This window comes from Cervus canadensis, chromosome 2 (assembly GCF_019320065.1).
Source record: "Cervus canadensis isolate Bull #8, Minnesota chromosome 2, ASM1932006v1, whole genome shotgun sequence".
Classification (NCBI taxonomy): domain Eukaryota; kingdom Metazoa; phylum Chordata; class Mammalia; order Artiodactyla; family Cervidae; genus Cervus; species Cervus canadensis.
Genome location: NC_057387.1, coordinates 48706307 through 48732701, shown reverse-complemented (window position 1 = coordinate 48732701; position 26395 = coordinate 48706307). Strand labels below are relative to the sequence as shown.

Below are 26395 nucleotides of genomic sequence, written 5' to 3'. Positions count from 1 at the left end.
GGTCCACCCACCCATTCAGCCAATAGTACCTATCATTAAGGTGATGTGTACCCTAAAAATAATCCTTGCTTTGTCAGTGGCAAAAGCATCATTGTCAATGGCAACAGCCAACTCTTATCATTGACCAAAACCATAAAGTCTGATAAAAGGTTATGATCTTGTCTCAGATTCATCTCTGCAAACAGGCACAGAGGCCTCTCACTGCAGCGATGACATGGACATGGAAATCCAGCAGATATCCAGTGAGCAGTCAGTCTGGAGGAGTGCCAGTTGCTTGCTATTAAGTAATAAAACATACTAAAGTAGACAAGTCAAGGAATCTGGAAAACAAAGGTTATATATAGCTCTTATTCAACTTTAAATGTAAATAACTTTGGAGATAGAAGCAAATCATAATTCTTTTGAATGAATTATTAATAAAATTACTAGTCTTCAGGGTTTAGCATCTTCCCTGACATATTATTATGACTTTATAGCGTGTCAAAACCATTCGTTGTTGTTTTTTTTTTTTGTATTTGTGAGCCTGGTTTTTATGGAAAGAAAAACAATTTTTACATGACTCCCCAAAAGTAATCCACTGGGTTACTAATGTTTAGAGGTACATAGGCACTATTAGAGTATTTATTTCTTTATACTTCAGCTTATTCCAAAAAGGATTTAAGTCAAAAATTTTAGAAAGGTAATATATATTTCTTACTACATTCTGTGTTAGGGACTTGGGGGTAGGGAAGAAATCTTTTCAGATAAAGATTAAAAGGACAAGGGAATAAATAAAGGAAATCTCATTGGCTCACTTTCCAGGAGTAAAATTATGCAACAACACTTAAGGCTCAAGTGTTAAGAGAAGTCAGGAAATCCTGGCTCTAGATGCCTAAGGATTGCTATCTGTTTGATGACTTGCTGCAGAAATCCCCAGACCCCAAAACTGCTATTACTGTCTCCTAACAGACACCAGACCTTGTTTGATTTCTCCATTAGCATTTCCTTCTGCTGCTAGCTACTTTATTGTCCTTCTAGTTCTCTAAAGCAGTTAAAACATTCTGTTTCTTCTGCATGTTCACTGAGGGCACAGTAGTGAAGGGCATAAGTGAAGATTAAATTTATATAGTATTCTGTAGCCTACAAAGAATGAAAGCTTGCGTATTAGCCAGGAGTATGGGCATTTTGAGATACAGTGCCTGGGTTTCAAAGCCGTGACATGACACTTTCTACCTTTGTGACTTTGGGGAAGGTGCTTACATTTTTTTGTGCCTTTATTTCCTTACTCATAAAGTGGGAACAGTATATATTCTTCAGCGTCATTGTGCAGTTTAAAAGAGATAATTCATACTTAGAACAAGTACACACTAAATCTCCTAGGTAGCACATGATAAATGTTATTATCATTATCATAATTGATTTTTTAACAACCTATTTATAGTATCCTTTTGCAATAATAACTTTTAAGGAAGTTAAGTACTATTAGCCCCATTTTATAGATACACCCTAGGGCTTTGATACTCATCTTGTGAGAAAACATAACAGATTGCTGCTCAGAGCCATGTTTTTGAGGAGTCTCAAAACAGATCCACACATTTAAGAAAAGAATGACTGGTTGCTTAGCTGTATGTGGCATGGGCTCAGGAGCAAGATTGCATTGTTGGAAAAGTTTCTCAATAACCCTGGTTTTTCTTTATGAACAAAACTTTTAGGTAAATTTGAATATATCAGAGAAGGGAATGGCAACCCACTGTAGTATTCTTGCCTGGAGAATCCCATGAACGGAGGAGCCTGATGGGCTGCAGTCCATGGGGTCGGAATGAGTTGGACATGACTGAAGCAACTTAGCATGCATGCACGGACATATCTTATAATTATTTATATAATAATGTTAACCTTATAAGTTTGTTAGAGAAGTGTTACTGTTCCCAAAATATTTTCTAACTAGGGTGATTGATAGAACAGTTCTCTTACAAACTCTTTCTCTATAACACTTATTGTTTTCTGCTTTCATATGGGCACACAGGTTGAAAAATCTAGTAGTCAACCTTTATTTCTAATTTGAGGAAGTTTTAAAACATATTAATGGCACTTTGAGAAGTAATTGAGGAAACTTTGTTTTCATATATGAACCAAACTATATGTTTTCATATAGTCTTGAAAATCAGAGACATTGTTTTGGATATGTCATTACCATTTTTGAAACACACAAAAGCTAGGTTTCTGTGAAGCTGACTTCTGATCTGACTGCCCTGACTTCTTGTTTTTAGCCAATGTTATCCCATCCCCAGCACCTTTGGTCTTACTGTGGAGAAGCAGCACCTTGATATTTTAAATATTGGCATCACCTAAGTATGAGAAAAGCCAAAAGAGTTGACTTCTAGGTTCTACTTTCTCCACAGGAAAAGCTGGCCACAACTGCCTATAAGTTCACCCAAGTGCCCAGCTTGAACTTGGCATTAGAATGCTTGGATAGAGGGATTTCTAAGTATGAACTGCCTTTGGGGAATACCTGCAGACAAGGCTCATGAAATATGAGAACCTAGTACTCCATCCACTAGCTATAAATAAATAGAGGAGAGATGGGTAAGGAAATCAGTGGTTTTCTTGGGTAGCCCTCTGGATTTAACTGGACAGAGTCACCCCATCTCCAGTTCTTGCTAAAATACCTTCAGGAATATAGAGAATCTACTCAGAGTCTAGGGCATCTTTGGACAATTCTGACAATTTTTTCCTTTTGTTTCTGCTTGAAATACTAAGCAAGGAAGAAATCTGACTCAGAAAATAACATTTCTCATTCCCACACTCACTACTGTGGAACTCCTCTGCTCTGATTTCTTGAGCTATATTGATTGAAATCAGAGTTATTTTATTTATATTTGATGTGCCCACTGGCAATGGCCAAGGTTAAGTAAGCATCTGTAAGAGCGTTGTGTGAGAAGTGTAGACTGGGTGAAAAATAATTTTTTTTCAAAAAGCTTTCTAGAATGTACTTGGAAAAAGGCTCTGTGAAGCATGCTCATGCTCTCTGGAGAAAAAAATTTATGAAAAGGAATGGTTTATAGTCTTTGTGATTAGATATTCTTCATTTTTTAAAAAATCATGTTTGCTAATCACATTCATGAAAATTACTTCTCTGACTGTTATATATGTAATCGGTATTTAGGGATAGTTACTGGAAATGGTTAAAGAAAGCTTTGTTTTCCTTCTGAAGTTTTGTACTAAGTACCTTGTAAGATGCAATTCATCTGTTCAGTATTACAAAAATAAAAATGTTTAAATAAATAAAAATGTTAAGGTTTCATCCAAAGGCAGTCTTTTTTGTTTATTGTCTGTTTTTCAAGTGATATAACCTAAACAGTTGATACAAATTATGTTTTGGTTTTTTTTTTTCTTTTAAAAAAATATGGAACGCTTCACGAATTTGCGTGTCATCCTTGCGCAGGGGCCATGCTAATCTTCTCTGTATCGTTCCAATCTTAGTATATGTGCTGCCGAAGCGAGCACACAAATTATGTTTTTTAAAGCAATTCTCAGCTCTAAGCTTCTCTACGCAACCTCCTTTTCTCATGTGGAAAGACTTCATTAATGTTCTTTTCTGAGCAGAATTTTGGTAGCTTTTGCTGACATAATGACTGACATGTTTTAGATTAAGACTTTTAAGCTTCTTTCCTTATGTAACAGTAGGTTTGGTCTTTCAGTTTTTTTCATGAGATTTCTCTTCAGCTTTAGTAGAAGATCCTCTCTCTGTGGATTTTACTAAATCAGAGAGACTTCATTATTCTCAGAAAAATCCCTTCTGCCATGTTAAAGACTGGAGCCCCTTAGTCCTTCCAATTTCATGGATATGCATTTAATATTTTTGGTGTTTCAGACTGACCTCAACTCTTGGCATTCAGAAGCTTTCTCAGGAAAATGTGATGTTTACACAGTTCATGACCACCCTGCTTGAAGAACTGAATTTAAAAAATGAAGACCTTGAAAGTTTAACCATCATATTTAGAACCAGCTGTTAACCAGAATGGTCAGTTGACTTTTTTACTTTAGTTTTTTGTTTGTTTTTTTATTTGTTGCCCGTTTGGATTCTGTATTCATATTGGAAATTTTAAAAACCAACTAGAGACCTCCATACATCTTCAGCTTGTCCAGCTTCAGGCAGCTTACGTCCCAGCTGCCCCAGTCATTTCCTGTTCACTTTTGTCACTCCATGTCCCATCTTTTTTGTTATTTTTCCTTTATAGGATACCACAGTTGGTTCTGTTTCTTACAATCCAGGAAACTCCCCACTATGAGCTTCATACTCAAATCTAGACCATCCCACCCTGCATGTCCCATCTGATTAGTTTCTGCCCAGGAAATAGCAGTTTACTTCAACCAAATACTGCAGTGATCTTTGAGAATATCCTCACCCTACTTCCCTCTTCAGCCCAGCCAATACCTTAGTCATCTCATGTACAGATAAGCAGGTGAGCTTACAAGTCTGGCTTTGTTGATTCCTGACCCTGCTCCCAGATACATAGCCCTCTTCTACTGTCCCACGTTTTTGTCTCTTTAAGAACTGCCCATACGAATGTCCCCTCCCTTATCCACAACTTTCCATCTCTTCCCTTTACTTTCTATTTCGCATACTCTCAAGTGCTCAGATAGGTATTAAGTTAATGTTTTGATTAAAAGAAATTCATTCTAAACCATGAATGAGATCCCCTTATGGAGCATTTCCTTTTTTTTAAGTTTTCAACTGTTTTTTAAATTATAAAAGCAATACAGCCTTGTCAAAATTAAACAATACAGAACTACATGTATAATTTTAAAAAGCAAAATTCCCCCATCCCTTCTATCTCGAATCTTGTCTCCTCCCAGAAGCACACTACTGATTGATAGCATTTTACATTTTGATATTTGAATTTTTGGGGAAAAAAACCACCACTTTGAAGCAAATCTTTAAATATATGACAAGGATATTTGAGAGGTGTATTTTGGCAGACAAGAAAGAATGCCATTATCCTTTCATTGAACTTCCTAGAAAATAGAACATAAGGACTTAGCACTGTTACTGACTCCAGACTTACACCTAGTGACCATTTCATGCAACCCTGCTCCCCTGAGAACCCTCTAAAGCAAAGACTTGTATTTAGGCAGTGAACTCAGCTTGGCTGGTGGAAGCACCACTTCAAGCCCCTTTCTAAGAATATAGTAAGTTTTGAGTTGTGGGTTTTTTTTTGTTTTATTGAGCTTCAGGTACAGAATATTGAATTAATCATACCCCTCAATTCATGACACCCTGTGTCCATTGGTTGAAAGGTTGCTTTTCGAGATAGACTAAGAACAAAGTGTGCCTAATCAGATGTCCTTGCAGATCTGCTTTAATGACTATGTATCAATTAAGAGCCCTCGTAAATTAGCATATTTAGTGCTTGTAGATAAACAAATGGTGTTAAAGTTTCTTAAGGATCCAATCCAGGCCCTGGCAGTGAAAGTGCTGAGTCCTAACCACTGGACTGACAGAGAATTCCCTAAACAGTAGATGTTTTAAGTGGACTTAATAGTTGCCCTGTGATCATTGTTGTTGTTGTTGTTTTACATTGTTTATTTGTGTAATAATTAAAGGTGAATCTTTGCCCAGACTTTGTCAATATTATAAGGGATACTGAAGAATGAGGCCTTATTACATAATTTTCCATATGAGAAATGAAGATGGTTGTGAATGGGTAGGTGGGGGGTTTTTTGTTTGTATATTTGTAAACCTTAAGTTCACAAAATTATTTGTGTACAATGTCTTATAGCCTTTTCAAGATTAGATTACTACTAGCTAGTATATGTTAATGTGCTTTCAGTTACAAATAACAGGAAAAAAACTGCTCAAACTAACTTTTCTTATGATAGTATCTTTTGCTGCTTAACAAATTATTATAAAATTAAGTGGCTTAAAACAACAAACTTTTTTTTTTAATGTTTCTGTGAGTCAGGAATCTGGCACAATTTAGCTTAGGGCCTCTGCCTCAGAGTCTCTCATGAGGTTGTATTAAAGCTCTCTGGCAGGGCTGCAAGGTCATCTGAAGGCTCAAGTGGAGAAAGAGGTCCTTCTAAGCTCACTCATGTGGTTATTGGCAGGATTTAGTTCTTCTCGGGCTGAATTTAGGGCCTCAGTTTCTCACTCTTTGTTGTCCAGACACCTCTCCCAGTTCCTTGCCATATGGACCACTCCATAGTGGCCCACAGCTTGACATGTGGCTTCCCTGAGAGTGAGCAAGTCAGAGGAAATGCAGGATGAAAGCCACAGTCCTTTTGCAACTAGTCTCAGAAGTAACATTCATCACTTTTTCTGCATCCTGTGACTAGTTAGAAACTAATCACTAGGTCCGGCCCACGTTGAAGGTGAGTGGATTGTATAAGGGAATGAATACCAGAAGGCAGAGGTCACTGGGGGCCATTTTAGAATCTACTAGAGGTGGCAGAATCATTCAGTAGTTCCCAGCTTTATAGCATATCACACTGTCCTAGTGAGAGGCTTCAACTTTTCACACTAATTCAGGGCACTTCTGAACTAATCCACATGGCTATGAAATGCTATGAGCCTAACCCAGTCATTCTAGCAAGGAATAGGAGAGAAAGATTTTCTTATTGACCTAGATCAGGGTCTGCTCGAGCCGAGTATGAATTACCCAAACCATTATTGCTACATAATGGGGGGCAGTGGAGTGTATACTGGGGAGACAACACAGTGTTCCCCAAAACTGGTAAAAATACTTTAGGTGTTTTATTCAAGTGTCATTTTTCCTTCCCAGGTATATTCCGTGAAGACCGAATAGATGAGCTTCCATTCACCATTTCTTGAATTCTAGCCACAATAATTGTATAGCTAGAGCTACTTATTAGTTATCACCAGACAGAGTGACTTGCAGAGATAAGAGAACCATTATCCCAACAAGGATAACCAAGTCCTTGCATCCTAGGTATAAGATAGTATTTTTATTTATATGAAAATAAAAGTTGATATAAACTGAAACTTGAATATTTGAGAAAATATAACAAGCTATAATTTTTCTGGATGATACCAGTTGTCTTATCAGTTGACTAGAAAATTGAGAAAAGTCCCATTTTAGCCTCATGGTTGATCTCTAGATACTAAAGAACACAGTAAAGACTGAGGTCAGTAAATACAATTTAAGATAAGGCTTTTTGGTAGTCTAGTCTTTATTCTTTTAAAGAAGCTTGCTATTCTACAAAGTGGTCCTGAGCAATGTACACCTGAAACAACTTACATAACACTGCATTGGCCATAAAGTTCGTTCAGCTTTTTTGTAAGATGTTATGGTAAACCCCAAACTTTTTGGCCAACCCAATAGGGGAAAAAAGTGAATTGACAAACCAGACTGGGTAAATATTTCCAAATCATATTTGATAAACAACTTATATCCAGATTACATATTCTTAAAACTCAAAAGTAAGACAACTGCATTTTTAAGTGGGCAAAAATTTTGAATAGACATTTCAGCAAAGAAGGTATCCAGTGCCTTAGCATATGAAAAGCTGCTCAGCATCACTAGTCATTAGAGAAATGCAAATTAAAACCAAAAGCACACACCTCTTCATAGCCACTAGCATGGCTATGATAAGGACAAAGATAGTGTTGGTGAGAATATGGAGAAACTGGAGCCTTAATACACTGCTGGTAGAAATGTAAAAGGACACAGCCACTATGGAAAATGGTCTTGACAGTTTCTTAAAAAGTTGAGCAGTTTACCATACGATCCAGCAAATTCCATTCAATGTTTCATCCTAAGAGAAGTAAAAACTGTTCACAGAAACTGTAGGTGAATGCTTATAACATTATTTATACTAGTGAAAAAGTAGAAACAATCTAAATGATCATTAACTGGTAAATGGTAAATAAAAAATTCATAAAATAGAACACTGATGTTATGCTGCTACATGGATGAACCTCAGAAACATCATGCTAAGTAGAAGAATTCTGACACATAAACCATATAATGTGTGATTCTATTTATAATGACAGAAGAAAATATCTAAAACAGATACTACATTAGTGGTTACACAGGAGTGGGAAGGACTTCCCAGATGGTAAAGAATCTGCCTGCAATGTGAGAGACCTGGGTTTGATCCCTTTTGCACAGTTTTATAAACTTCAAAAATAGTTGTGCACCTAAAACAGCTGAATGTAATATATGTAAATTACACCTTAATAAAGCTGTTAGAAATAATATATGACATCCATACTATCAAAGCAATCTACAAATTCAGTGCAATCCATATCAAAATTCCAATGTCATTTTTTCATAGAACTGATAATCTGAAACTCTGTATGGAACTACAAAAGATCATGAATAGCCAAATCAATCTTGAAAAAGAACAAAGCCAGAGACATTATATGTCCTGTTTTCAAACTACATTATAAAGCTATAGTAATCAAAACTGTGTGGTACTGCCTCAGATACATAGATCAATGGAACAGAGTAGATATAAACCCATGCATGTATAGTCAGACATACATGCATGACACATGAGCGAAGAATATACAATGGGGAAAGGACTCTCTTCAGTAAATGGTTTTGGGAAAACTGGACCACCATCTCACACCTTCAGTTCAGTTCAGTTGCTCAATCGTGTCCAACTTTTTGCGACCCCATGGACTGCAGCAATGCCAGGCCTCTCTGTCCATCACCAACTCCCGGAGCTTGCTCAGACTCATGTCCACTGAATCAGTGATGCCATCCAACAGTCTCATCCTGTGTCACGCCCTTCTCCTCCTGCCTTCAGTCTCACACCCTGCACAAAGATTAATTCAAAATGGATTAAAGACTTGGACATAAGACATGAAACATAAATCTCCTAGAAGAAAACATAGGCACTGAGCCTCTAAATCAGTCTTGACAATATTCTGGATTTGACCAATCAAAAACAAGTGGGATTACATCAAACTAAAAAGCTTCTGTGCCCCAAAGGAAACCATCAACTAAATGAAAAGGCAGCCTACTGAATGGGAGAAAATATTTGCAAATCATATATCTGATAAGGTGTTAATATCAAAATATATAAAGCCATACAACTCAGTAGCAAAAAAAAATCATTTTAAAATGGGCAGAGGATCTATGGAGACTTTTTTTTTTTAACCAAGAAGGCATACAGATGGCCAACAGGCAGTTGAAAAGATATTCATCACTAATCAGGACAAGGCAAATCAAAATAAAAAATCACCTCACACCTGTTAGAATGGCTGTTACTAAAAAGTAACAAGTGCAGGTAAGAATGTGGAGAAAAGGGAGCCTCTGTGCATTGTTGGTAGGAATATAAATTGATACAGCCACTATGAAAACAGTATCAAGGTTCCTCAAAAAACTTAGAATTACCATATGATCCAGCAAATCTACTTCTGGCTATTTAGCCTCAAAAATGAAAACACTAAATTCAAAAAGATACAGACACCTCTGTGTTCACTGTAGTAGTATTTATAATAGCCAAGATATGCAGACAACCTAAGTGACCAGAGATGAATGAATGGGTAAAGAAGATGTAGTGTGTATTTATACAGTGGAATATTATTGAGCCTTAAAAAAGAAGAAAATCTTGCCATTTGTGACAATATGGATGGAATGTGTGAGCATTATGCTAAGTGAAATAAGTCAAAGACAAATACTATATGATGTCACAGTGGAATTTTATTTTTTTTTTAAGACTCATAGATGGAATCTATTTTTAAAAACAAAAACTCAGGTACAGAGAATAGACTTTAGTGGTTGCCAGAGGCAGAGTGTCAGGGATAGCCAAAATGGGTGAAAGGGTCAAAAGGTACAAACTTCCAGTTATAAAATTTATAAGTCATGGAGATGCAATGTACAGCATGGTGACTGTAGTCAATAATACTGTATTACATATTTGAAAGTTGCTAAAATATCTTGAAATCTCTCATTACAAACATTTATATGGCAATGGATGTAACTATACTTACATGATTATAATTTTGTAACATATCAAACCATGTTATACATCTGAAACTAATGTGATTTTTTAACATTATTTATTTATGGTTGCACTGGATTTTCGTTGCTGTGCAAGGCCTTTCTCTCGTTGCAGTGAGTGGGGGCTCCTCTGGTTGTGCTCAGCCTTCTCACTGTTACGGCTGTTGTTGAAGAGCTCAGTCTCTGGAGCGCGGGCTCAGTTGTGGCACCCAGGCTTAGTTGCTCCTAGGCATGTGGAATCTTCCTGGACCAGGAATCAAACCTGTGTCCCCTGCATTGGCAGGTGGGTTCTTTTCCACTGCGCCTCCAAGGAAGTCCCACTAGTGTGATTTTAAATGTCAGTTATACCTCACATGGGCTTCCCAGGTGGCTCAGTAGTAAGGAATCCACCTGCCAAGCAGGAGACACAGGTTCAGTCTCTGGGTCGGGAGTATCCACTGGAGAAGGAAATGGCAACCCACTCCAGTATTCTTGCCTGGAAAATCCCATGGACAGAGGATCCTGGTGGGCTACAGTCCATGGGGTCTCAGAGTCAGACACAACTTAGCAACTGAGCATGCATGCACGCGTACCTCACATACTATAATTATGTCCCAACAAATTGGACAAAGCAGAACAAGTGGACAAATTTTGAGAAACATATAGCCTTCCTAAACTGAATAATGAAACAGCAATATGAACAGAACCATCACTCGTAGTGAAACTGAATTTGTAGCAACAACAAAAAACTTGCAGCAAACTAAAATCCAGGGCCAGACAACTTCACAGGGAAATTCTACCAAACATATGAGGAAAAGCTAATACCTATCCTCAGACCATTCCAAAAACTTGAAGGAGAGGGAACACTCCCAATTCCATTCTATAAGGCCACAATTACCCTGATACCAAAACCAGGCAAAGAAACTAAACAAAAGGAAAATTACAGGTCAGTATCTCTGATGAATATAGATCCAAAAATCTTCAACAAAATATTAGCAAACTGAATCCAACAATAATATCAAAAGGATCATACTCCATGATCAAGTGGGATTTACCCCAGAGATGCAAGGATGGTTCAATAGCCACAATCAGTGTGATATACCACATTAACAAAAAGAAGAATAAAAATCATATGATCATCTCAAATGATGCAGGGAAACATTTGACAAAGTACAACATCCATTCATGATAAAAACTCTCATCAAAGCTGTTACAGTGTGGGATGGGGAGGGATGTAGGAGGGATGCTTAGGTGGGAGGTGACATAGGTAAACCTATGGCTGACTTATGTTGATATTTGTAGAAACCAATGCAGTACTGTAAAGCAATTATCTTTCAATTAAGAATTTTTTTAAAACTGTTACAGAGAGAACACATCTCAACATAATAAAGGCCATTTGTGACAAACCCACAGCTAATAGCATACTCAACAGTGAAAAGCTAAAAGCTTTTCTTCTTAAATCAAGAATAAGACAAGAATACCTGCACTCACCACTTCTATTTAATGTAGTATTGGAAGCCCTAGCCACAGCAGATAAGAAAAAGAAATAAAAAGTATCCAAATTGTAAGGGTAGAAGTAATATCGTCACTGTTTATAGATGACATGATACTACGTTCAGCAAACCCTAAAGTATCCATCAAAAAAGCTATTAGAAATGAATTCAGTAAAGTTGCAGGATACAAGATTAACAAACAGAAATAATTTATGATTGCATCAAAAAGAATAAAATACCTAGAAATGACTTAAACAAAGAGGTGAGCAAACTATACTCTGAAAATCGTAAGATACTGATGAAGGAAATGGGAGACAAGAAGAACTAATAGTTAAAATGTCCATACTACCCATACTACCCAAATCTACAAATTTAATGCAATTCCTATCAAAATACCCATGACATTTTCCACAGAACTAGAACAAATAATCCTAAAATATATATGGAACCACAGAAGACCCCAAATAGCCAAAGTAATTTTGAGAAAAAAGAACAGGAAGTATGCTCCCTGACTTCAGACTATACTACAAAGCCACAGTAGTCAGAACAGTATAGTATTGGCACAAAAACAGACATCGATCAGTGGAACAGCATAGAGAGCCCAGGAATAAATCTTGCACCTACAGTCAGTTAATCTACAACAAAAAAGGCAAGAGCATACAGGTATTGGGAAAACTGAGCAGTTACATTGTAAAAGAGTGAAATCAGAACATTTTATCACATTAAGAAAAAAAAGCTCAACATGAATTAAAGTCCTAAATGTAAGACTAGAAACCATAAAGCTCCTTGAAGAAATCACAGGTAGATACTTTTTGACATAAATTGTAACTATTTTGGGGGGATCTGTCTCATAAGGCAAAGGAAACAAAAGCAAAAGTAAAAAATGGGATCTAATTAAATTTAAAAGCTTTGGCACAGCAAAGGAAACCAACAACAAAATGAAAAGACAATAGGGGGAAATACTTGCAAATCATATAACTGATATGCAGTTAATATTCAAAATAACATAGTCATCATACAACTCAATGGCAAAAAAAAAATTTTTTTTTAATGAGATGATCTAATCTGAAGAGACATTTTTACAAAAGAAACAAAGATGGCCAACAGGCACATGAAAAGATGTTCAACATCACTAATCACCACAGAAATGCAAACCAAAACACAATAAGATATCGCCTCGCATCTGTCAGAATGGCTATCATCAAAAAGTTTGCAAATGATAAATGTTGGTGAGGATGTTGAGAAAAGGGAGCCCTTGTACATTGTTGGTAGGAATGTAAATAGATGCAACCGTTAATGGAAAACGGAGATTCCCCAAAATACTGAAAATAGAAATGCCATGTGATCCAACAATTCCACTCCTGAGAATATATATGAACAGAATGAAAACACTAATTTGGTATATAGATACATGCACCTCAATGTTCATTTCATAGCTGCATTATTTACAATAGCCAGGAGACCTAAGTGTCCATCAACAGATGAATAGATTAAAAAAGGTATGATGTGTATGTATGTGCACGTGTGCTGTTATGTCAGACTCTTTGTGACTCCATGAACTGTAGGCCGCTAGACTCCTCTGTCCGTGGAAATTTCCAGGCAAGAATACGGGAGTGGGTTGCCATTTCCTACTCCAGGGGATCTTCTGGATCCAGGAATTGAACCCGTGTCTCTTGTGTCTCCTGAATTGGTAGGCAGATTCTTTACCACTGCACTACCTGGGAAGCCCATGTATACACACAAACACACACACACACACTATGGAATATTACTCATCCATAAAACAGAATGAAATTCTTCAATTTGCAACAAAGCAGATGGACCTAATAAGAGTATTATGCTTGGTGAAATCGGAAAGACATTTATCACTTATATGAAGGATCTAAAAAATAAATGTATATAACTAGAGAAACAGATTCATGGATGCAGAGACAAACGAGTGGGAAGAGGGAAGACAGGAGGGGCAAGGTAAGGATAGGGGATAAAGAGGTACAGACTACTATGTATAAAATAAGGTACAGGGACATATTGTATAGTAAAATATAGCCATTCTTTTATTAACTTTAAATATAGTATAATTAATCTATAACAATACTGAATCACTCTGATGTATACCTCAGACCAATATTGTAAATAAACTATAATTAAAAATAAAGTAACATTTCATATTACTAAATAATTTAATTTGCTCTATACTCTTGAGAGTCTCTTGGACTTCAAGGAGATCAAACCAGTCAATCCTAAAGGAAATTAACCATGAATATTCACTGAATACTGTTGAAGCTGAAGCTCCAATACTTTGGTCACCTGATGCAAAAAGCCAACTCATTGGAAAAGACCCTGATACTGGGAAAGGTTGAAGGCAGAGGAGAAGGGGGCAACAGGATGAGATGGTTGGATGGCACCACTGACTTAATGGACATGAATTTGACCAAACTCTGGGAGAAAGGGGAGGACAGAGGAGCCTGGCATGCTGCAGTTGCAAAGAGTTGGACATGACTTGGTGACTGAACAACAACATACATTATTTACGAGAACTTACTCTATACTCAGCAAAATAATCAATTATGACTCCACTGAAATACTGCAGTTTATGAACACATATTCTATGCATTTAAACACACACACAATATTATTTTTATAAATGTTAATTCAGATAAATCTAAAATTGCAAAATGTCACTTACACCACAGTTTTTAAAAATTAAATTTTGAGAAATCATACATGACAGGGCCCCTCCTCTAACCTATTAGTGGCAGCTCTCCAGGATAAAGAGAAGAAGCAGCTGCTGTATCCCACTGCTTCCCTCCCTGGGCCCAGAAACACCTCTTTAGTTATCTCCCACACCGTGCAGGTCTAGGGCCTCAGGTGAAGGGCCAGTGGCTCACGAGGAACAGAAACCAAATGGACTGATGCCCAAATGGACCACTGCTGCTTCTGCCACAAGGTCACTGTGGGGCCAGCAGCTTTTCCAGGTGCTGCATCTGCCTCCCTCACCCTTCTGCCATGTTTATGTTAACTCGGGAACACCTGAGCAGAATTCAGTTTAGCTCAGAGAGCTATGCTAGATCTTAGTTTCAAAATGTCGTTAAAGGAGCCAAATGTCATAAAAGGAAGATGTTTGGGAAAATAGCTAGTTCTAGGACTAGGGCAGAGAAAATACAAGACAAGTCTGGAGCACTTTATAATACCATAAGGCGAGGTGTTAGTCGCTTCAGTCATGTCTGACTCTCTGCGGCCCCATAAAATGTAGCCCACCAGGCTCCTCTGTCCATGGGATTTCCCAGGCAAGAATACTGGAGTGGGTTGCCATTTCCTTCTCCAGGGGGTCTTCCTGACCCAGGGATCAAATCCAGATCTCCTGCATCTTAGGCAGATTCTTTAAGGTAAGCAAGTGCTCAAAAACCAAAAGAAAGTATGTCAAAAGGACACAGGAACCAACCTGAAAGCTCCCAATGGCCAATGCCATTCCAACAATGAAAATAAATAACAATATAGTACTGAATCGTGACCCGAAGTATAAAAGAAATATACACACTGATATGTGACTGAAAAATAAATGAGGTAGAAGAGACAAATCTTCCTTACAGAAGAACTCCAAGTAATATATGTAGAGTCCTTCTGTACTACCCAGAGAGGGATCTATATGGCATTGTCCTCTATCCCCATAACTTAAAGGGAAATTTTCATGATGTCTACAATTCTCGGTGTCCTGTATATGAAAGAGGAGGATGTCCCCAAATTACTAGCAGCAGGAACACACTTAAGTGGTACAAACCTTGACTTCCAAGTGGAACATTGCATGTACAAAAGGAAGAGTGATGGCATCTATATCATAAATCTAGAGGACTTGGGAGAGGCTTCCATTGACAGTTCATGCCATTGTTGCCATTGAAAAACTGGTTGATGCCACTGTCATCTTTCAGGGATACTGGCCGGCAGACTTCATTGAAGTTTGCTGCTCCCGCCACTGGAGCCACTCCCCAGGTGCTTCACTCCTGGAATCTACACTAGTCAGATCCAGACAGCTTCCGGGGGCCTCATTTTTCTGGTGATTATTACCCCAGGGCTTACCACCAGCCTTTTATGCTAACCTGCCTACCATCACTCTGTGTAACACATTCTTCATTTTGCTACGTGGACACTCATCCCCTGCAATGACAAGGGAGCTCACTCAGTAGGCCTGATGTAGTGGATACTGGTCTGGGAAGTGTTCTGCACAGTCTCCAAGTGATCAGACAGGTCATGTCTGATCTCTACTTAGAGATCCTGAGAAGACTGAAAAAGAAGAGCGAGGCATGCTCAAAAGGCTGTGACTGTGGAGGCATTTCCAAGCGAATGAACTGCTCTAGCTCCTGAGTTTACTGCTGCTCAACCTGAGGTTACAGGCTAGCCTGAAGGCAGGCTGGGGTCCTCTGTGCCTATTCAGCTGTTGGCTGCAGAACACTGGAGTGCCCAGCCTGCCACTGAAGGCTGGTCTGAAGCTCCCACTTGTCAGGCCACTGAATGGATGGGAACAATCACTGGGTGGTCTTAAGCTGTTCTTCCACAGGCTCTTAAACAGAAAACAGAGATAAGGTGGTCAGAATCAGTTTGGAAACAAATAAATAAAACTCTGTGTATGCACTTCCCTGGTGGTTCAGTGGTTAAGAATCTACTTTCTAGGGGCTTTCCTGTTGGCTCGGTGGTAAAGAATCTGCCTGCCAATGCAGGAGAAACAGGTTCAATCCCTAATCCGGGAAGATACCACATGCCACTGAACAGCTAACTCTGTGCGCTACAGCTACTGAGCCTGTGCTTTACAGCCTGGGAGCCACAACTACTGAAGCCCATGCTCCACAATAAGAGAAGCCACAACAGTGAGAAGCCTACACACCACAGCTGGAGAGTAGCCACAACTAGAAAAAAGCCTGAGCGGCAACAAAGACTCAGCACTGCCAAAAATAAATGTAAATGTTTTAACTTTTTTTTTTTTTAAATCTACCTTCTAATGCAGGGAGCGCAGATTCCATCTCTGCCCGGGGAATGAACATCCCACGTGCCACAGGGTAGCTAAGTCCACTTGCCACAACCAGAGAAGCCTGCACACCACAATGAAGACCCAAAACAGCCAGGAAAAAGAAAAAAAAAAATGTAGATACTATCCCTTCCAGGAGGTAGTTAGAGACTCTTAAACTCAGCGACTTGCTCCCAATGAACAGCACAGGGACAGGAAGAACACCTTTCCCGAATGATGAAAGCCCACATCCCCAGTGACGCCATGTGCATGTGTCGCCCTGACATATATGACAAAAAGGGCACTTCACCTCTGTGCTGGTCTTACCCTAAAAACAACCTCAGTCTAACCATGAGAAAAAACAAACCAAGCTGAGGGGACATTTCTGCAGGAAATTTTGTGAATACCTCGAGACAGTCATGAAAAACAAGGAAAGAATAAAATGTCACATTCTAGAGGAGCCATGTAAACCAAATGCAGTGTAGTGTCATGGTCTGAACCGGAACAGGAAGAAGACATTAATGAAAAAACTGGTGAAATTCAAATACAGTCTGAAGTTTAATTAATAGCAACAAACCAAGGCAGTTTCTTAATTTTAACAAATGTATCATGGAAATATAAAATGTAAACAATGGGGGAAATTGGGTGAGGGGTAAGCAGGAACTCTGTACTATCTTTGCCACTTTCTAGAAATCTAAAATTATTTCAAAATAAAAAGTTTATTTTTTAAAAGATACTAACTGGATATGAGAAGGGATGCAAACATGAGACAGTCACTGCCCTCAGAATCTTCAGCCTGCCTATGGGAAAGGCAAGACTACAGTAAATGACCTGAAGAGGAACATCCATCCTAGCATGCCTGGGATAGTCCCGAGTATATAAATGTAAGCTCAGCATCATTTTTAATTACAAGTACCCTCTTTTACTTCCAAAAGTATTCTGATTTAGACATTAAATTATATGATATTACCACCTAAAAGGCACAGGGTATGCTGTGGTGGTAGGAGGGGACATTTGTGATGGCATGGAAGAATGGATGGGAGTTATGAAGTGGAGAGAAGTCAGAGAGCTAGGAAGGGATGGAGGGTATGGTCCAGGCAGGGGCAGCTTCAAGAAGAAATTCCCAGAGGTAGGTAAGACCCAGGGTGTGTTCTTTTCAAGACAAAGGCATCTGAAATGAGAGAAAACTCTGAGGAAATTGGCAAACATGATTAAAAAGAAAGGATCAACTACAGTTTTGTTTCAGTTCAGTTCAGTCACTCAATCGTGTCCGACTCTTTGCAACCCCATGGACTATAGCACGCCAGGCTTCCCTGTCCATCACCAAATCCCACAGCCTACTCAAACTCATGTCCATTGCATTGGTGATGCCATCCAACCATCTCATCCTCTGTTGTCCCCTTCTGCTCCTGCCTTCGATCTTTCCCAGCATCAGGGTCTTTACCAGTGAGTCGGTTCTTTGCATCAAGTGGCCAAAATATTGGAGTTTCAACTTCAGCATCAGTCATTCCAATGAATATTTAGGACTGCTTTCTTTCCTTTAGGACAGACTGGTTGGATCCCCTTGCTGTCCAAGGGACTCTCAAGAGTCTTCTCCAACACCACAGTTCAAAAGCATCAATTCTTCGGTGCTCAGCTTTCTTTATAGTCCAACTCTCACATCCATACATGACTACTGGAAAAACCATAGCTTGGACTAGACGAACCTTTGTTGGTAAGGTAATGTCTCTGCTTGGTCATAGCTTTTCTTCCAAGGAGCAAGCGTCTTTTAATTTCATGGCTGCAGTCACCATCTGCAGTGATTTTGGAGCCCAAGAAAATAAAGTCAGCCACTGTTTCCACTGTTTCCCCATCTATTTGCCATGAAGTGATGGGACTGGATGCCATGATCCTAGCTTTCTGAATATTGAGTTTTTTTGGGTTTTTTTTGAATATTGAGTTTTAAGCCAACTTTTTCCCTCTCCTCTTTCACTTTCATTAAAAGACTCTTTAGTTCTTCTTCACTTTCTGCCATAAGGGTGGAGTCATCTGCATATCTGAGGTTATTGATATTTCTCCTGGCAATCTTGATTCCAGCTTGTGCTTCATCCAGCCTGGCATTTCGCATGATGTTCAGTTCAGTTCAGTCGCTCAGTCATGTCATGTACTCTGCATATAAGTTAAGTAAGCAGGCTGACAAAATACAGCCTTGACGTACTCCTTTCCCGATTTGGAACCAGTCTGTCGTTTCATGTCCAGTTCTAACTGTTGCTGCTTGACCTACATACAGATTTCTCAGGAAGCAGGTCAGGTGGTCTGGTATCCCCATCTCTTGAAGAATTTTCCACAGTTTGTTGTGATCCACACAGTCAAAGGCTTTGGCATAGTCAATAAAGCAGATGTTTTTCTGGAACTCTCTTGCTTTTTTGATGATCCAGCGGATGTTGACAATTTGATCTCTGCTTCCTCTGCCTCTTCTAAAACCAGCTTGAACATCTGGAAGTTCATGGTTCACGTACTGTTGAAGGCTGGCTTGGAGACTTTTGAGCATTACTTTGCTAGCGTGTGAGATGAGTGCAATTGTGCGGTAGTCTGAGCATTCTTTGGCATTGCCTTCCTTTGGGATTGGAATGAAAACGGACCTTTTCCAGTCCTGTGGCCACTGCTGGGTTTTCCAGATTTGCTGGCATATTGAGTGCAGCACTTTCACAGCATCATCTTTTAGGATTTGAAATAGCTCAACTGGAATTCCATCACCTCCACAAGCACTGTTCATAGTGATGCTTCCTAAGGCCCACTTGACTTCACATTCCAGGATGTCTGCCTCTAGGTGAGTGATCATACTGTTGTGGTTATCTGGGTCGTGAAGATCTTTTTTGTATAGTTCTTCTGTGTATTCTTGCCACCTCTTCTTAATATCCTCTGCTTCTGTTAGGTCCATACCATTTCTGTCCTTTATTGAGCCCATGTTTGCATGAAATATTCCCCTGGTATCTCTAATTTTCTTGAGGACATCTCTAGTCTTTCCCATTCTATTGTTTTCCTCTATTTCTTTGCATTGATCACTGAGGAAGGCTTTCTTATCTCTCTTTGCTATTCGTTGGAAATCTGCATTTAAATGGGTATATCTTTCCTCTTCTCCTTTGCCTTTAGCGTCTCTTCTTTTCTCAGCTATTTCTAAGGCCTCCTCAGACAACCGTTTTGCCTTTTTGCTTTCTTTTTCTTGGGGATGGTCTTGATCACTGCCTCCTGTACAATGTCATGAACCTCTATCCATAGTTCTTTAGGCACTCTGTCAGATATAATCCCTTGACTCTATTTGTCACTTCCACTGTATAATCGTAAGGGATTTGATTTAGGTCATACCTGAATGGCCTAGTGGTTTCCCCTATTTTCTTCAATTTAAGTCTGAATTTGGCAATAAGCAGTTCATGATCTGAGCCACAGTCAGCTCCCGGTCTTGTTTTTGCTGACTGTATAGAGCCTCTCCATCTTTGGCTGCAAAGAATATAATCAGTCTGATTTCGGTATTGGCCATCTGGTAATGTCCATGTGTAGAGTCTTCTCTTGTGTTGTTGGAAGAAGGTGTTTGCTATGACAAATGTGTTCTCTTGGCAGAACTCTATCAGCCTTTGACCTGCTTTGTTTTGTACTCCAAGGCCAAATTTGCCTGTTTCTCCAGGTAGCTCAACTTCCTACTTTTGCATTCCAGTTCCCTGTAATGAAGAGGACATATTTTGGGGTTGTTAGTTCTAGAAGGTCTTGTAGGTCTTCATAGAACCATTCAACTTCAGCTTCTTCAGCATTACTGGTCAGGGCATAGACTTGGATTACCATGATATTGAATGGTTTGCCTTGGAAACGAAGAGAAATCATTCTGTCGTTTTTGAGATTGCATCCAGGTACTGCATTTTGGACTCTTTTGTTGACTATGATGGCTATTCCATTTCTTCTAAGGGATTCTTGCCCACAGTAGTAGGTATATAATGGTCATCTGAGTTAAATTCACCCATTCCAGTTCATCTTAGTTCACTGATTCCTAAAATGTCGATGTTCACTCTTGCCATCTCCTATTTGACCTCTTCTAATTTGTCTTGATTCATGGACCTAACATTCCAGGTTCCTATGCAATATTGCTCTTTACAGCATCAGACTTTACTTCCATCCCTTGTCACATCTACAACTGGGTGGTGTTTTTGCTTCTGCTCTGTCTCTTCATTCTTTCTGGAGTTATTTCTCTACTCTTCTCCAATAGCTACTGGGCATCTACCGACCTGGGGAGTTCATCTTTCAGTGTCATACCTTTTTGCTTTTTCATACTGTTCATGGGGTTCTCAAGGCAAGAATACTGAAGTGGTTTGCCATTCCCTTCTCCAGTGGACCAACTGTCCACCATGACCCATCCAGGCTAAATGAACTAGCATTGTTGGGGCAGTAATTTATTTTCAAGCACAGAGGAAGGAAAGTGAGCAAACCACCCTACAAATGAAAAACTTACAAAATTAATTTTCTTAAGAAAGATCCTTTTTTTTGCCCTTGTATATCTATTCTTTGCCTAACTTTTCCTGTACTCTCTCTAGGCCCTTTGACATACACTGAGTTGCAGCTCACCTAAGCTAACTCTAAAATGTATTGTGAGACCCCTCTAAACACTGGTATTGCCATTTACTAGGCTCTCAACCAACACAAGATTGAGCAGCTGCTTCCCTAGGCCTTGGGTGTCTGACCCAATCTGTGTTTCAGTCATGTGCTCTGCTGACTCAGAGCACACCCTGGTCTTCTCTCCAGAACACAACTCCTTGACCCCATCTGGCATTCTTCATTATTGAAGTGTTACTTCAATAAGGCATAACCCCCAGGTTTTCATATGAACTCTGAATTTCAAAGAACAGAAAGGAGTATTTTACAAAATCCCTGTTACTCTTTCAGGGAAAATTTGAATTCTCAATAGCTTTTACTCTGAAAAGTAAACAGTATGATTCAGTTTCACTTTCTATTAAAGTACTTCAGCAACTAGCCCATATGCTGTTATAGTCAGAGAATGGTGACTTTTTAAAAAATCTTTCCCTTTGAATAATTCCATTCCCTTCATACACTCAAACACTTAAAATCCTCACTAGGCTTAATATATTTAGTGGAATCTCTATAAGGTATTATTTAGCATCTTCTCCTTACGGTCACGTCCAAAAACTAGGTAATTTTCCTACTCATTAGGGAACAGGATCCATTCTCTATAAAGATTTACCTAAACTCAAGGAAAGTGATACCATTGTGAAGTTTTAAAATCTTTAAGAGTTTCACATTATAAGCCCTGGTAGAAAAAGAGGAGGTAGGATGTCTAGAAGGCCACCTCTGCTGGGCTGAAGGTGGAATGAGGAGCAGGGGTGACTTTCATCTGAAATGTGCCTAGAAAGGGCTGAGTGAGGTTGAAACAGGTTCCTGGGGGCCTCTGATGTCCAGGTTCTCTTCTTAATGCAGTACCACCTGGAGCTAAGAGATATGGAACAGTGACTGTATAGGGACCACAGTGTGAATGTTAATGAAATGTGTTCTTCAATAAAGCTTGTTTTCTGTGGGAATTCCACAGAATTCTGTGGGAATTGTATCCTTTTCCAAATTAAAATAGCAAAACAGGAACTTCTGTAAAACCTCAGCCATCCAGCCCTCTGCTCTCCAAATTTTCAAGCCTTTGCATCTCCTACCTTCAGCAAAAACACTTGTGTTTCAGAAAACTGATTGCTAGTGAAGCAGCAAGGAGGTGGAACTGGATCACAGTACCTTTAGCTGAAAGCAGTGGCACCAAGCTCTTCCCTCCAAAGGAGCCTGCCTCGCCTCTGGTGGACCCATGGAGAAAAGCCTGCTTCAAGGTGCTAGTTTTCAGTTTGCTTCCCAGCACCTCTGCAGTCATAACTAAAGCAAAGGAGAATATTGCATGACTTCAGAAGAAAGTCAGCCACCTTGCAACATCTTCAGGAAATTCTGCACTCCCCTAGGGCTTGCAAAACTCCCTATGTCTTGCAGACCAAAGGCAAGATCTCAGTCGCCTAGCTCTAGTTTGCATAAGTAAAGAAAGTGGAAGCTGGTTATTTTCTGGGTGACCCTTGACTCAACCAAGCTTATAGAGCCTATCACAAAAATAAGACAGCATAAACTGAAGTGTTGTAGCAGTGAAAACTTTTATTATTTAGATGGGCAGGAAAAGCCAGGTCCCTGGATGGATACCCATCTGAGCCCTGACCTGCTAGGGTCATGCAGCCAAGACAGTGTTCACTTAACTATAATGTTATTCTTTTGAGTTGGCATACAAACAACAATAAAATTTCATATAATAATTTGCAAGACATTTCAGAGAAACAGAGTACTAATATCTTCTACTATACCATCTATCTCCATTTTTCATATGCAAAGCATAGCCAATGATTTGTTAACTCACTCCCTCCCACATTCTTACCTCTTTATTTTCTTCCTCCCATTATCCTATTAACGTATTATCCATCTTTGGGGGAAAAAATTAAAACCAAATTTTAAAACTGCATTCGATATGGCCACATGGTAGGGGAGAGAGTCCACCTTCAGAAGTCAAGCGGCTCTACCTCTTTTCCGTAGCAGGCATCCAGATAGATTTCCTTTGCCAGAGTCTTGCAACTTGGGGAAAGGATATGAAAAGCCCTGCTGCTGCTGCTAAGTCACTTCAGTCATGTCCGACTCTGTGCGACCCCATAGTTGGCAGCCGACCAGGCTCCTCTGTCCCTGGGATTCTCCAGGCAAGAATACTGGAGTGAGTTGAAAAGCGCTGGGCTGGTCTAAGTCCCTGACTATAAGAAAGCACAGACTAAGACCCAGAGTTGACACAAGTTCAAGCCACGTTTAGCAGAGATTGCTAGAAACCAGGTTTCAAACTCATAGTCTATGGCAACAAAAAAGCTCAATGAGCTTTGAAGAGAGAGACAGGAGCACAAAACAGGACTCTTTGAATCAAAACCCACCTGGGATCAGGGCAGCCACCCTGTCTGGGTGAGCTAAACTGAGATTCCTCCACCTCCACCCCCACTTCCGTTTTAGAACAAGGGTCACTGCCACAGAGAGAGCTGAACTTGTAGACAGGGTTTGGATTTGAGTCAGAACAATTTGGTTTTAAGGCTCAGATATTTCTGTTTGAAGCATCCAGGCTTGGTTAGAGGTTAAAAGATCATGGGGCTACCCAGCAGCCCTTGGTTTTCTAGAGTTTGGGAAAACAGCTCAGTTTCATTAGAAATTTCTCGGGGAAAACCTCTAGGACAGAGAAGGAATGTTTACTAAGTGGAAGAAGAAGCATTTGCTGATGACCTTTCTAACCCATTTCTGAGAGTTTCAACTCAATAAACCAGCAAACACATGTATCACAACTTTGTTCTTTCTGTGATTAAAGCCTTAAGTTTTTTTGTGAAAAATGAAACGCTAAGAAAGTGAGCTCGCTCATGTTGGTGAGAGAAGTAAGGTTCTGGGACATCTGGGTGGGGGGAGTGGGAGAAATCAGTTAGCATTACTATGAGGACCCCAAATTAAAATTCTGGGTTAATTTATTTTTTAGGAGTATATGGAATTAACTGGCTGGATAAATGTCACACTCAGCCTTCAGCTTGTTCAGCTTCATGCCCTGAGATGGGGGTGGTCAGGCCTGACAGAGCAGTGCGGAGCTTTAGAGTCTCCCCTGAAGCTGTTTCCTCACCGCCACCCCCACCGCCCCCGCAACAGCCTGCATTCCCGAGGAGCACTTTATTTTTTTTTAATTAATTTATTTTAATTGGAGGCTAATTACAATATTGTAGTGGGTTTTGCCATACATTGATATGAATCAGCCATGGGTGTACATGTGTCCCCCATCCTGAACCCCCCTCCCACCTCCCTCCCCATCCCATCTCTCAGGGTCATCCCAGTGCACCAGCCTTGAGTGCCCTGTCTCATGCATCGAACCTGGACTGGTGATCGTTTCACATATGATAATTCACATGTTTCAATGCTATTCTCTCAAATCATCCCATTCTCGCCTTCTCCCACAGAGTCCAAAAGTCTGTTCTTTATATCTGCATCTCTTTTTTGCTGTCTCGCATATAAGGTCATCTGAGGAGCACTTTAAAATCTGCCCAGAAGATGAAAACCTGTGCATGTAAGCACTTCTACTTAACACATCACTCTGTTTGACCCCCCCCATATTCAAATTCTATGTAATTATTTTATATTGTTAAGTTAATCATGTTCCCATTATGGCTTGCAATTGTAATTATCTTTTACTTTTTGTCTGGCTATTGATTGTGAAAACTGATAAACATCTTTTACTATTACTATTGTGATTATGTAACTATTACTCACTTAATACCACTGGTCAAAAGAAAAATAATAGAATTCTGTATCACCAAAACTAGGATTTAACAGAAAAACCTGTAATCACTTTTTAAGACCCATATGCATATCAGAATTATCTTGAAATTTTCTGAAAAATGCAAATGCCCAGGTATTGGCTTTTTTTTTTCCTCCAGAGCGCCAGCTATGTTTCTGATGAGTAGTCATGTTCAAAAACAACTGGACTATATGATGATCTTTTACTTTTATCTAGTTTGTTTCACTTTTTCTATTTCATATTCAGTTCTTCCAATTCATTTAGTTTATGTTTTCCAATTTCTCCATCTTTTTTTCTTGGTGTTCTTTATCAAGCATAGTAGAAAAACCTTTATATATATATATATATATATAAGTAATATGTATAATATATATATTTTGGAAAATTTATACATTTTTGCCTAACTAAAAACTTTATGACATTTTGATTTCACTTGTTTGACTTAATATGAATAGAATGCTAGATTTCTAATTAAAAAATAGCTATGTGACATATGCTATGTATAGCACTGGGAACTATAGTCAGTATCTTATAATAGCCTATAATGGAAAATAATTTCAAAAATAATATATGTGTGTATGTATAACTGAATCACCTTCTGTGCACCTGAAACACTGTAAGTCAACTCTACTTCAATGGAATATATATATTAAGAAAAAAGAAATCTACCCAGGGCTTCAGAATCCCACACACACATGCATTCATTTAACATATATTAATGAGCACTCACCTGGGCCAGGCCTCCCCATCTGTGATTACTCACTGAGTGTGTTCCATGATGCCCTGTGCAGTTTCTCTGTGAGGTATGTGGGACTGTACCCTGTTCACTCCCTCACTCCCCCACAAAAACTTGTGGCCTACCTTGGCTTGTGAAACACTCAGTAAACTGTGAGCCCGGGAGGCAAGTAGGAAAATGCTGGGATTTGTGGCCAGGTTGGCTCAGTTGAAATCCTAACACTGGGGCTATTGGCAATAACTAGCTGGTTGATCTTGGGTAGGTGGTTAACTTCTCTGAGCCTCAGCTTATTTGAAAATGGAGAATAATAAAAATACATTCCTTACAGGGTTATTTATTTAATAGGACTTAAAGATACAGAGATCACCAATATTAGGTAAATACATAGGGGCCACAACATCAGGTAAAAGCTCTGAAGATTCAGCACTATTTTTGTTTTTATTTTCATTTTAATACTTTTCAAAGTAAAGGCTGTATAAAATTATAACAGAAACACTTACACAGCACTTACTTTGTACCAGACACTATCCCAAGTATTTTGCATAGATTAAATTAGTTCACTCTAAAAACAAACTTCCTGAGGAAAGCACAATTATTACACTAATTTTCAACGAAAGATATAACTGAGGCACAGAGAGGTTAAGTGATCAAAGTCACATGATTTGAAGCCTCATATTGCCACTTACTAATTATGTTCATATGCATAGTTCAAGAAACTCAAAATATTCTACAAGACATTATGAAAAACCGCCACCTTCTGCACTCCCTTCCCTACCTTTCCCACTCTATATATTCAACTAACTTGCTTATAGAAGATGAGGACATAAGTCTTTTACTACTACTAGAAACCACCACATACCTGATGCTCCACATTTTCCC

At 39.1% G+C, this 26395-nt stretch overlaps 1 protein-coding gene, 1 non-coding gene and 1 pseudogene across 14 annotated transcripts in view; 2 read left to right on the top strand and 1 right to left on the bottom strand.

Moving 5' to 3' along the window:
* RPAP2 (RNA polymerase II associated protein 2) overlaps positions 1-26395 on the top strand; it is a 108436-nt gene that overhangs the window by 77094 nt on the left and 4947 nt on the right. For 2 of the 13 annotated variants that reach the window (XR_006268082.1, XM_043460655.1), the window contains one exon: positions 168-601. The exons of 1 other annotated variant lie outside the window; for it this stretch is intronic. Coding sequence is in view for 10 of the 12 variants with exons in the window: in XM_043460655.1 (XP_043316590.1) it covers positions 168-213 (46 nt within the window). In the remaining 2 variants the exon portion in view is untranslated. Of the gene's footprint in view, positions 1-167; positions 602-1691; positions 3294-3853; positions 5602-6764; positions 8625-16424; positions 17151-17968; positions 18020-24498; positions 24683-26395 lie in introns of those variants that run through there. 10 more of the 13 variants (XM_043460653.1, XM_043460651.1, XM_043460649.1 and 7 more) reach the window with 10 other exon arrangements.
* On the bottom strand, positions 3380-3486 carry LOC122437423. Its single transcript, XR_006268251.1, has one exon. It is a non-coding gene; the product is annotated as a U6 spliceosomal RNA (small nuclear RNA).
* LOC122436696 lies at positions 14766-16331 on the top strand (annotated as a pseudogene).